We start from the raw sequence: 12,618 nt of genomic DNA, 5'->3' as shown, positions 1-12,618 counted from the left end.
CAAGGCACTCAACATCCTCAAGGTCGGAAGGACTGTGGGATTGGAGGGGAGGGTCTGTCCTTGACTTTTATTCTGTTGGTTTGTTTTTTTTTCTCATTTTCTTTTGAGACAGCATCTCACTGTGTAGTTCCAGCTGGCCTTAAACTGGCTGAGATTGTCCTGCCTCAGCCTTCTGAGTGCTAGGATCTTGACTTCATTTTGAAACATGTGATGTTTAAGAGTACTGTGATTGCTCTTTCTGACATACCAACAAACTCCATGTTTGCCCCAAATCCAGAGCACAGCGATGTCACTGTGGTGGGGAAGGGTGCCGTCTGATTCTGCCAGCCCGCATGGGGCCGCCGCTGACTGTGCCCTCTCTCCACAGCCAGTGGTTCAGCGTGCTGAGCCAGGTGCACGCATCCACCGACCAGGAGATCCGGGAGATGCAGGACGAGCAGGCCAACCCGCAGAACGCCGTGGTGAGCACGGGCGCCTGGGACTCCGGGCCGCGAGAGGATGGGCTGCAGTTTCTCTACAAAATAAAAGCCTACTGATTAGGGAGAAAAGCAGGGCTGGTTTAAAATCCTGCTTTAGGAAAGCGGTAGCTGGCAGAAGTGTGGAGGCAGCAGCACTTGCCGTGCTCACACCTCAGAGTCTGAAGAGAACAACAGAGCAATCTCCACGCTCCCTCAGGGGGCGCGACCCATGGGCCTCCGCAGAGGGCCGGGAGCCGAGTGCTGTACACGGAAACAGAGACACAAGATCCGGTTCTAGAAATACAGCTTTGTTTCCTCCTAAAAAACGTGGCAGTGGAAGTATGAAGCAAGGAAAGACCCCGGCATCGGTTAGAAAACTCACGCTGTTAAAAGACGTCCATAAAGCGCTCTGCACAGAAGCTGTTTGGAGACCAGGACGGACGGGCATATTCCTAATCCTCCAGGGACAGACTGCAGGTTCTGCCCCGTCTCGAGTCTGTGTCCTCTGAGCGAAGGCCAGCTTCCCAGAGAACTGTAGTTTCCCAGTCAGCCCAAAGAGAGTGCGCCTTTTTGGCTCGCACGTGTGGGGAGCTGTTAATGAGGGCACTGCTCTGATGCAGACCTGCTTGCTGCTTCTCACTCTGCTCTCTGCTCCTCCCCAGGGCACGCTGGATGTGGGGCTGATCGATTCCGTGTGTGCCTCCGACAACCCCGACAGGTAAGCTCAGCTGTGGCTCTCAACAGAAGTGATTTAAGAGCCGGGCGTGGTGGTGCACACCTGTGATTCCCAGCTCTCGGGAGGCTGAGTCAGGAGAATCTCAGCAAGTGCAAGGCCAGCCTGAACTATATATCAAGACTATCACAAAAACCAAAGTGACTTAAGCGCTTGTGTGTGGCCACGGGTCCTCAGTGGCTGCCCTGGGCTCTGAGGTTATGCTGGCCTGTTTAGTCTTCCTAGCTGGCCCCCAGTTTTATAGCACCTGGGAGAGAGTCTTCCTCTGCGGCTGTCCTCAGGCAGCAGAAAGCTGGAGAGGGTGGGTTTGAAACACCACCAGCAGCATCAGAGGAGGGTTCTCTGGAGAGAGACACAGACAGGGTGCAGATGTGAGGTAAACGGTGCTCCAGCACAGGGAGGTCGTAGCTGCTCTCCCTAAACTTAATTAGGGATTTGATCATAACGTACACATAGAGTATGAGTAAGTCACACCCCAAACACTTCTTCCCTTCACATTTCTGCTTTTTCCGTGCCCTGAAAATAGCTTTTTTTCAGTTTTGTTTCCACTTTGGAGTCTGGGTACCCAGTGAGCTTTGTCTTTTTTGTCTGTCGACCCCCCACAGTACTGGTAATCAGTAGGTACTGTAGACGTGGACTAATAAAAATAAAAAGAGGGAAGATCCTCACTGATGTGAGGCCCGGACATCACCCGCTACCCACGTTGCCCAGGTACATTCCAGGGCGGTGATTTGGTCAGATCTTAAAAATAGATGAATAGGCTTTAAGGAGCGCCTATGTGGAGCTATTTCACCTTATTATTAAATGTCCTGGTTACTTCTGTTGTTGCTAAGATAAAATACTTGACCCCCAAAGTTGAAGAAGGAAAAGTTTGTTTTAGCTCACAGTTTGTAGAGGCTTCAGTCCATCGTTGGCTGGTTCTGAGGCAGGGCAGCGTGGCGGCCTGGTGGAGGAGAAACAGTCCATGGCAGGGCCAGCAGCAGCAGCAGCAGCAGCAGCAGCAGGAACAAGCCTGCCTTGTCTCTGTCCCTTTTTATTCTCTCTATGCTATAAGCCTATTGATAATGCCACACACCCAGGGACTTCCGTTACCCACTCCCTTAGTTCCATAACCACACTGTTCATCCAGTGTCACATCCCCTAGTCCAGCCACCTTCGAAACTCCCCACCTATGACCCCATGAAGCTCTGGGGAGACATCTAGACATAAGCAGTAACAGTAAGTTAGTATTCTCCCTGTGAGAAACACAGCAGAAAGAGAGAAAGGGGTGAGGGGAGAGGGAGAGAGAGAGAGAGAGAGAGAGAGAGGGAGAATTGCTCTAAGACCAGACTGAGAATTAAAACAGACTTCTGCCCCTGGTATGATAGCCACCAAGTGGGTCTGGGTGTATTAAAATTGACAACAACAAAAAACAGCATCTGACCAGCAAAATGAAATCCGTGTGTCGCTGTCACCCTGTGGCTCTTCTGAACTGCAGATCCGTTGCTTTCTGTAGTCAACCTGGACTATCGTACGCTGCACTTTACCTTTGTCTTATACCTGCGTGTGATCTCAGTAATCAAAGCCGAAATTCTTACTGTGGCGTCCACCTCCTTCTTCACCCAGACTCCCTCCCTGCAGCATATTACTCAGATTTTTCTCTCAAGCGCCATCCTCCTCCCTTCTCAACTGTAGAAAATCTTTCCCTTTTTAGAGGATTCCGCTTCAACCCTTGTGCACTGATTTCCCTGCCCACCACAGTCCAGTTAGACTTCTTTTCCATGCGCTCAGATAGCCCTTCACTGAAGTAATCACTTGAAAATGTGCAGGAGGGAATTTGCACCGTAGTTTGAGCAATTAGAGGAATTACTGGGGCATAGCCTGCAACGGACTCGGAACTTTGCCAGACCCAGAACCCAAAGTGAAAGTAAATTTCCGTTATCCTTTTCACTGGCTGGGATGTGCGTGCTCTTGTTAGATCCCTTGGGAAACACAGACCAAGTGGCTTTTTACCCCAGGCATAGCGCAGCGCAAAATATGTTCCACTTCTGCTCATTGCCGACCCTCTCCTACTGTCCGGGTTTGCAGCTTCATTCCTGACCCACAGAAATACCATCCCAGTCAACATCCGAGGCAGAAAGAAGTTGACTTTGGAGAAACATCAAAAAAACATTTTCCCACGTGGCCACCTTGTGTAGCCTTCCCGGAATTTTGAGTTTTGTGTGGAATGTGCCGCATGGAGAAACGTTTTCCTCCCAGGACTTTGAATGAATGTGTTTCAAGGTTAAGCATGCGTGAGCTAAATCCCGCGGGATCGCGCAGAGTCCGCCTAAAAGCCCAACTGGCGCGGGAGTGCGCGTCCTTGTGAGCGCAGCCAGGGAGAGCGCATCTGGCTCCGTCTTGGTGCAGGGGGCGGAGACACCGACCGCCGGCTAAGAGCTAAGAGACCCTGCGTCCTTCTCGCCCTGTCCCGCAGGCCCAACTCGTTCGTGATCATCACGGCCAACCGCGTGCTGCACTGCAACGCTGACGCGCCCGAGGAGATGCACCACTGGATCACGCTGCTGCAGCGCTGCAAGGGCGACGCGCGCGTGGAGGGCCAGGAGTTCATCGTGCGAGGTGCCCGCCGCCGTCCTGGCCCCTGTAGATAGGGCTCGTCTCTCTCCCAGCGGCTCTTCCCAGTTGCTTTGGCTCTTGTTGGTTTTGAAAAGTAAATAAGCAACACTTCTGGCTGTTTTCCGGCCAGTAGGCTGTGTCTGTGTAATGTGACCCGTGATAAAAACAATGGCACGGGACCCCGGGTTCCCCTTCGTGACTTTCTTGAGCTTTGCCGCCCCGAGTGTGCCGGGCAGGCGCCGCCCTCTAGTTGTGAACTCACCCAGCCTTCCTTTCCAGGATGGCTGCACAAAGAGGTCAAGAACAGCCCGAAGATGTCTTCGCTGAAGCTGAAGAAGCGCTGGTTCGTCCTGACCCACAACTCCCTGGACTATTACAAGAGCTCGGAGAAGAACTCGCTGAAGCTGGGCACGCTGGTTCTCAACAGCCTCTGCTCGGTCGTGCCCCCGGACGAGAAGATCTTCAAAGAGACAGGTAACCAGCGGGCTGCCGGCTCGGCTCGCTAGGGCCTCAGCAGCCCGAAAGGGGCTCTCCACAGGGGCTCTGGACAGGCTGCCCGTGAGCGGCACCCCTGAGGTTCCGCCTGTGGAGGCCCAGGAGGAGTCTGATGAGGGCAAGAAGCCGAACCAGTGGACACAGAGGTCCATCCTGTAGGAGCCCTCGGGCTGAACTTGCTGGTTTTCTCTTTTTACCGTTATGCCACGTGCACCCTACAAAGGTAAATCCTGACAGTGAATTTAGTCTCATGTGGTACAAAGCAAACAGGCATGTAAGCGTGGAGGTGATTGTTCTGTTTTTTTGAGACAGGATCTCAGCGTGTAGTTCCCACAGTCCTCAAACGCATGGTGATGCTCCTGCCTCAGCCTCCAGAGTACTGGCATGACAGGCATGTGCCACCGTGCCTGGCGTGGCTTTTTTTTTTCTTTTTATGGTACTATAAGTGTTTCTGGAAGGTTGCGTATTTGGATTTTTGTTCCTAGTCGTGGTTTTGTGCTTTTTTAACCATGGTTGCTCCGTGCACATCTGATTTGGGAGTCTGCAGTGCTCCTGTGAACACACATCCCGCTTAGCCATGTTTTCTGCTGGAAAGGCCAGAGAGGCTGAGGGGACCCAGGGTGGAGGGAAAGTCAGAATGTGCAGGCTGTTTCTGACCTCGTTCCAGAAATGTGTCCTAGAGAAGGACACAAGCCCGCTCCTGCTCTCCTGGAGAACAAATATCACCAGTTACGCATTTAATTCTGGGTTTATTGTCTGAATATTTGTTGTCACCTCTCTATTGCAAATGCCACAGTTTGAGGGACGCGTGGTTTTGGTGCAGGGCACGGCACACAGAGGATTCGGCATCTGCTGGATCAAATGACTAATTCATTGAGTTAATTCGTTGAGGTCAGAGAGGGCAGAGGCTTCTAATGATGCTGGGTCTCTGGGACTGGTACCAGAGCTTCACCTCCATCCCCGAGGCCACCGTCAGCCTGTTCCTGCTGCCACTGTCCCTTCAGGCTACTGGAACATCACCGTGTACGGGCGCAAGCACTGTTACCGGCTCTACACCAAGCTGCTCAACGAGGCCACCAGGTGGGCCAGCGCCATTCAGAACGTGACCGACAGCAAGGCCCCCATAGACACCCCGACCCAGCAGCTGATCCAGGACATCAAGGTGAGGCGAGGAGCCCTGGGCCACCAGGACCTCAGTGTCGGGATGGTTCAGTGCCTATCTCATCGTCACAGCTGGCACTTGGTTCATCTTGAGCCAGGACCCAGATGTGACATTTTAACTGAAATCTAACAGTAGAGATGTTTGGCCTCGGAGAGGTTGTTAGATGCTGCTGCTGAGGGAAGCCTGGTTGTTGGGCTCTGCAAGCAGAGGGACAGCGGTCTGCAGTTTGGGCTGTAGGGCTGCAGGGTCACAGGGAGGTGCACAGTTGGGCTGGGGATGACCTCCCTGTTGCAGGTTCCAGCTCAGCTCCAGATGGGGACCCAGTAGTTCTATTCCCACTATACAGTTTCTAAAGCACTCAAGCAGATTCACGAAGAACAGAGTAGAACATTCTGGATAGAACCTTCCCAGACAGAACATTCTAGAACATTCAGTCAGTCACTCCAAAGTCCAGGACCTCCAACTCTCTGGATTAATAGTGATCCTGTTAGGCTGTAGTTTCCTGCCGAAACATTTAATGGCTCGGTAATTGTGTGCCAGTTGAAGGAGCAAGTGTTTAAATGACAGCCATGAGCAAGGGTTTTACGGTCATTTCCGAGGAGGGGAGGTGGCACCGGGGCTTCTGGTTGTGTTGTTCACAGAGCTGTCAACCCCGGATGCAGGACCCCGTCAACTAGGATAGAAAAGATGCTGAAAGATGGCAGCTCAGTTGTTGCTCAGAGCTTTGGTGGATCCCAGGGTACCCAGTACAAATAAGCTCACTTTTAGCCTTAAAAAGAATTAGGGTTCTTTTTTTTTTTTTTTTTGAGATAGGAGTTTTAAGAATATATATCAAAAAAAAGTATATATCAGCCCTACTTTCCCTTCAAAGCTGTAGCATGTCTATTTTTATATTCTATGATTACTAATTCAGACATTCCAAAGATAAATACAATTGTCTAGCTGTACAGCGATGCTTAAGAAGTGAGGCAAATCGCCCTAATTAAGTCCACAGAACACTTTCGAAGTCATTTAAAATTTTTTTCTGGCTTCCCATTGGGTGTTAATGAAAAAGTTTCATGGTGGAAATGAAATGACTGTGGAAGAATGATTCATCGCCTCTTCTCCAGCTTCTGTTTATTTAAAGCTCGAGAAGTAACTTGGCCTTTTGGAATCCCAGATTTTAGGGCAGGCAGGCATAAGGAGGAAGAGTCCCCATGAACATACGATGTGCAGTGTTCTCGGTACAGAGAAAATGCAAAAGACCTAGCAAAATGTACTTTTAAAATGAAGTATGGGTAAAGATAACATGGCAAATGGCCAAAGCATTAGAAGGGAAGTTCCAACTTTTTAAGGACTGTATATAGAAAATCTACAGGGAGTAGTTTTAATAATATAGGATGACAGTATATGCACCTAAAACAGAATGAGCTGTTGGAAGTAGCTGTGATTTATCTTGAAACACAAATTGTGTTTGTCTTTGTCCTTGAAATTACTGACCCTGGAAACAGATGAATGAGTAGAGCAAACGTGGTATTTACACACCACGGAACATTAGCCTGCCATAGAGAAGGATAAACTTGAGTCATGTGTAGGAAAATGGATGCACTAGGAGACCACAATGGTGAGTGAAATAAATCAGACACACAAGCTTCAGTATCGCATGGTTCCTCTTATATGAGAAAGCCAAAGTATAAATAAAGAGCAAAACGAGGGGCTGGGGATTTAGCTCAGCGGCAAAGCGCCTGCCTGGCAAGCACAAGGTCGTGAGTTCGGTTCCTGGTACCGGAGAAAAACCAAAACCAAAAAAAAAAGAGCAAAACGAAAGACAGAAATAGAAAACAGGGAGATAGATCTTTTGCAGATGGGAAGGTGACCTGGAGATGACAGGTGGGGAAAGGGCCGTGAAAAGAATTAGGCTGTGCGATGCACGTGCTCAGCTCCTGTGGGAAGTCCAGCTGGTTGCGCACGTCCTCGGGCAGGCCCCGTCCTCCCTGTTCACCTAATGGCCCTGTGTCGCCAGGAGAACTGCCTGAACGCCGACGTGGTGGAGCAGATCTACAAGCGGAACCCGATCCTGCGCTACACCCACCACCCCCTGCACTCGCCGCTGCTGCCGCTTCCCTACGGGGACATCAACCTCAACCGTGAGTCGGGGGCCGCCCGTGCGCCGGCCCCTGCGCTGGGGCTTTGAGCTTGGTGTTAGTGATTCAAGGACTCGTAACAGTCAAGGATCCCAAGGGGTCCGAGGTGGCAGCGCCGCCCTTGGATGTGAGTCCCAGGCTCAGGACCCTGGCTGACGTGTGGCCGTCTGCGGGGTGTGCAGGGTGCCCACGCGCCCACCATTGCTGAGGGGCAGCGTGTGTTAGAAAACGGGCTCGGGGTTAGGGGATTCTCCCAGCTGCCTCAGTCACTCGTCCTATTGCTGCGACAAATACCGGGTACCCACAGCTTAGTGGGGAGAGACTGATTTGGGGTGAGAGGCTGTACAGGTTTCAGTCCATAGCGGCTGGCTCCAAGGCAGGGCAGTGCGGGCATGGTCCAGCGGCCCGGGGCCTGGCGGGGCAGAGCTGCTCTCCGCAGGGAGAACAGGAAGCAGGGTGAAGGAGGAGCTAGGGAGGGGCTGGCCCTTCCAGGCCCCGCCCCAGAAGCCCGCCTCTTCCGGGCCAAGCCCCGCCTCCTAATAGCAAGTGAGCCGTGAGCACCCAAAAAACCTAGTTATGTCCCATAAGCCCAACTCCTGAGTGCTTAAGGCTTTGGCAAGACATCGCGATCTAAACCAGAACACCAGCTGTGGGCTCGTAGGTGTCCCGGGCATGTTTCGAGAGCCTGGGCTAAGCTACGACAGTGGGTAGGTTGGAGTTTTAGGGTTTTGGGGGGTTGTTTACTGGAGATTGAACTCAGGCCTCGCATCGCTAGGCAGGCACTCTAGTGCCCATCTGTGAGCTACAGCCCCGTGCCCCTTTCTTGTTTTCTTTTTTGATATAAAGTCTTATGATGTAGTTCTGGCTGGCCTTGATCTCAGTATGTAGCCCAAGCTGGCCTCAAATTTGCAGTGATCCTCCTGCCTCAGCCTCCCGACTGCTGGCAATGCAGGGGTGCGCCACCATGCCCGGCTTCAGAGCGTTTTTGACCTTGTGATAATTTCAAGTTAGAATGAGTTTATGAGGATGTTGCCCCATCTTAAAGAACATCTCTACCAGGGAAACAGATTCTAAAGCAGTTTTGCATGCTAAGTGTGGAACCTGTTGAGCCGTACACCAGCTTTTTTTTTTTTCACCAAGAATGGAACTCAGGACCTCTCACAGGCTCCGTGTCACTGAGCTATATCCCGGCCCCATACACGGGCTTTTCAGTGAGCATTTTGTGGACTAATAAGTTCAGTTATAAACTGAACATGATGGCGCGCAACCATGTAATCTCTACACTCTGGGAGGCTGAGGCAGGAGGAAGAGGCCAAGTTTAAGAAGCCTGGCCTGGGGCAGCTTAGCAGCTTAGTGAGACCCTGTCTCAAATTTTTAAAAATTTAAAAAACAGATTTAAGAAGAAGAGATGGCTGGGGATGTAGCGTAGTGCGCTGGACTCAATCCCTAGAATTAAAAAAAAAAAGTTGCGTTCTGGAACAGTGTGACCCCCCCCCCACTTTCCCTGCCCTCTCCCTGCACCCAGCCTGACGCCGCGCTCCCTTCCTAGTGCTCAAGGACAAGGGCTACACCACCCTGCAGGACGAGGCCGTCAAGCTCTTCCACTCGCTGCAGCAGCTGGAGTCCGTGTCCGACCCGGTGCCCATCATCCAGGGCATCCTGCAGACGGGCCACGACCTCCGGCCGCTGCGGGACGAGCTGTACTGCCAGCTCATCAAGCAGACCACCAACGTGCCGCAGCCGGGCAGCGCGGGCCACCTGTACAGCTGGCAGATCCTCGCCTGCCTGGGCTGCACCTTCCTGCCCAGCCGCGGGATCCTCAAGTACCTCAAGTTCCACCTGAAAAGGTGAGGCGCATCCGGGCAGGGGCCGGGCACTTCCGGTGTGGCAGCTGGCGGTGGAGGCTGCTGCATGCTTGCTGCAAACGGAAATCCCAGCGTGGGGTCTGTGGGGCGCCAGGCAGCTGGAAACAGTGCGATTGGGTTGTCTTTTTTTAATATTTAGGAGTTTTATTCTTTTTCACATTCATTCATTCGTTTATTATTGGGTTTTTTGAGACAGGGTCTCACGGTGTAATTCAGGTTGGTCTTAAACTCACTAAGTAGCCCAGGCTGGCCTTGAACATGACGTGTCCCTCCTGCCTCAGCCTCCTGAGTGCTGGGATGACAAGTGTGCCACCATGCTTGGCTTAAGACTTTTATTTCTTATTTTACTGGGTTTTTGTTTTTATTAGTAAATGTTTACTTTTTTAAATGAACGTTACTGTCTGCGTGGCGTTTCCAGCGTGATGCTTGATGTTACGGGGTACATTGTAATTGCAGAGTGGTTGGAGTTGGGCTCACAGGAAAAGCCCTCTTGGATGGCTGTGGAGCCGGGTTCTTCTGCAGGGGAGCCTCGCAAGCACTGGCTCTTGAGTTTCTCCCTATTGAAACGACCCAGCCCATGGGCTGGGCCTGGCGGGAAGCCGCTGCTGTTCACCCGTGCACCACTGGGGGGCGCCCACACACAGGCCTGCCCCCAGGCCCGCTGGCCTCAGACCCAGCTAGCTAATAGTCTGCCTTTGCCCCCTAGGATCCGGGAACAGTTTCCAGGAACTGAGATGGAAAAGTACGCCCTCTTCATCTACGAATCTCTGAAGAAGACCAAGTGCAGAGAGTTCGTGCCCTCCCGCGACGAGATCGAGGCGCTGATCCACAGGCAGGAGATGACGTCCACGGTGTACTGCCACGGCGGCGGGTCCTGCAAGATCACCATCAACTCGCACACGACGGCCGGGGAGGTGAGGGCCGCGCCCCGAGCAGCAGCTCTCTGCACACAGACAGGATGTCCAGGGAGGTGGAGGGGCAGAGGAGCCAGGCGTGGTGACGCACACCTGTGGGCCGAGCACTCTGGAGGCCGAGGCAGGAGGATCACTGGGAGTTCGCGGCCAGCCGGGCTACATAGCGAAACCCTGTCCCTAACAAAAAGATGAGTGGAAACACAAAGTTGAACTTGTACCAAAATGCCTGAGGCAGAACCCTGCTCACTGGTGGCGGCTGAGCATCCCAGGCGTGCGGCCCTGGCCAGGGGGTGTGATGTCCCTTCGGTGATGTCCTGGACACCCCATGAATAGGGAGATGTCAGGTCAGATGGACACATTTCCTTTCCTAAACTTAGCCCTTTGTTTTTTTCCTGCTACCGGAAGTCAAACTCAGGACCTTGTGCTTGCCAGGCAGACACTTTTGCCACTGAGCTATATCTGTGGCCCTTTTTTTTTGTGGTGATCCTCCTGCCTCAGCCTTCCAAGTGCTGGGATTGCAAGTGTGTCCCACCACACCCAGCTCTAAATTTAGCATTATGAAACCCACTAGCTAAAAAGAATAATGTAATGAAACCCCACAAGGCTTCATATGAAGTCACCACTGTTACTGTAGTTTGTTATTTGTTAGCTGAAGGATAGAACACCAGCACTTCACCTGGTTTTCCTGCTAGTACAGATGTAAGAAATAGCTCCGCCTCTGTCCTTCCTGATGGCCCAAATACCCTGTTCTGTTTTGTCAAGGGAAAGACAAAACGAACTTCCAGGGAAGCAGGGCAAGCAGGCCGGCTGCGGTGGTGGGCAGCTGGGGCGGGGGGTGGCCCGGGTGGCCCTCCGGACCCTGGCCCACCATGCACACCTGCCGCTGTCCCACAGGTGGTGGAGAAGCTGATCCGTGGCCTGGCCATGGAGGACAGCAGGAACATGTTCGCGCTATTCGAGCACAATGGCCGCGTGCACAAGGCCATCGAGAGCCGCACCATCGTGGCGGATGTGCTGGCCAAGTTCGAAAAGTGAGTTCCTCACCGCCCCCAGGGCAGGTGGAAGAGCCAAGAGCCAGCACCGCAGGCTCGAGCCCCGCTCCTCGTGGGCTTCCCGGGGATCGCGCTGGTCTGTTGCTACATAGGATAGAGCGCCTGTGTTGACGCAGGTTTCACTCTTCGCCTCTGCTCGTTGTGTCTGCATTCCTGGATGGAGCCGTGCTCTGAAGGATGATTTAACCAAGTTGGGCATGGTGACGCACACCTGTCACCTGAGCACTAGCATTCAGGAGGCTGAGGCAGGAGGATGGCCATGAGTTCAAGGCCAGCCTAAACTGCAGAGTGAGAGCCTGTGTCCAAAATAAAAACCACCTATAATACTTGTATTCTGCCTGCATAGCCCTAAGTAGCACAAAACACCTTCCTGCTCAACATAACCACAGCTCTGGGCGCAGAGTATCACTTTCTGTCAGTGTCACCGAAAGTCACGGAAGGCGGGTGAAGGAGCACAGAGAAAGTGGCCTTCAGCACAGGGCCTCCCCGGGGCTGTCAGAGGGGCGCTCAGGAGAAGCGCTCTGCGGTGTGACTCAGGCTTTCTGTCTGTTTTTCTCAAAGTGGGGCCAGGAGGAATGCGCAGTTCTGCGTCTGGTTGGGTAGGGTCCCCAAGGAGCTCTTCGAGGCTCTGTCACCGCTGTGCCCTTGGTGTCTGAGTCTCCCGTGACCTCTGTCCCCAGGCTGGCTGCCACGCCCGACGCAGGGGACCTGCCATGGAAATTCTACTTCAAACTCTACTGCTTCCTGGACACGGACAACGTGCCGAAGGACAGCGTGGAGTTCGCCTTCATGTTTGAGCAGGTGAGGGGCCTTGGACCCGGCTCCCTTGGCTGGAGCACGAGAGAAACCAGTCACTCCCCGGGATCAATCAACTGCTGGTCCTCAGAAGGGACGGACAAAGCTGGGCATGGTGGTGCATGCCTGTAATCTCAGCACTGGGGAGGCTGAGGCAGGAGGATCACTGGGAGTTCCAGGCCAACCTGGGCTACCTAGTGAGACCCTGTCTCCAATTCATCAGTCTCCTGGGGATTTTACCTAAACTTCCTGCCGAGAGCTGTTCTGGCGTCAGGGGGCGAGCACAGGGGTCAAGGCGGTGGCCAGTGTTCTGTGCTGGGGGTTAGGGGCCGGTGAGCGTGAGGCGGAAGGGCCGGGTTGGGTAGAAATTCCTGTTTCCGGTTTTTATTTTCCACTAGTCCCTGTTTGCGGTGCGTTGCGACTGCA

At 53.0% G+C, this 12,618-nt stretch overlaps 1 protein-coding gene across 1 annotated transcript in view; it reads left to right on the top strand.

Moving 5' to 3' along the window:
* The window catches only part of Myo10 (myosin X), a gene marked incomplete in the record, with an annotated part of 159,551 nt that overhangs the window by 141,109 nt on the left and 5,824 nt on the right, over positions 1–12,618 (top strand). The window contains 10 exon segments of the mRNA XM_005386137.2: positions 368–461; positions 1,121–1,176; positions 3,647–3,789; positions 4,066–4,260; positions 5,286–5,443; positions 7,446–7,569; positions 9,116–9,413; positions 10,138–10,345; positions 11,240–11,376; positions 12,078–12,198. Coding sequence (XP_005386194.2) covers positions 368–461; positions 1,121–1,176; positions 3,647–3,789; positions 4,066–4,260; positions 5,286–5,443; positions 7,446–7,569; positions 9,116–9,413; positions 10,138–10,345; positions 11,240–11,376; positions 12,078–12,198 — 1,534 coding nt within the window.

The sequence above is a fragment of the Chinchilla lanigera genome, unplaced genomic scaffold, assembly GCF_000276665.1.
Source record: "Chinchilla lanigera isolate Chin_1 unplaced genomic scaffold, ChiLan1.0 scaffold00025, whole genome shotgun sequence".
NCBI classification, from domain to species: Eukaryota; Metazoa; Chordata; class Mammalia; order Rodentia; family Chinchillidae; genus Chinchilla; species Chinchilla lanigera.
This window is presented reverse-complemented; position numbering and strand designations above follow the sequence as displayed.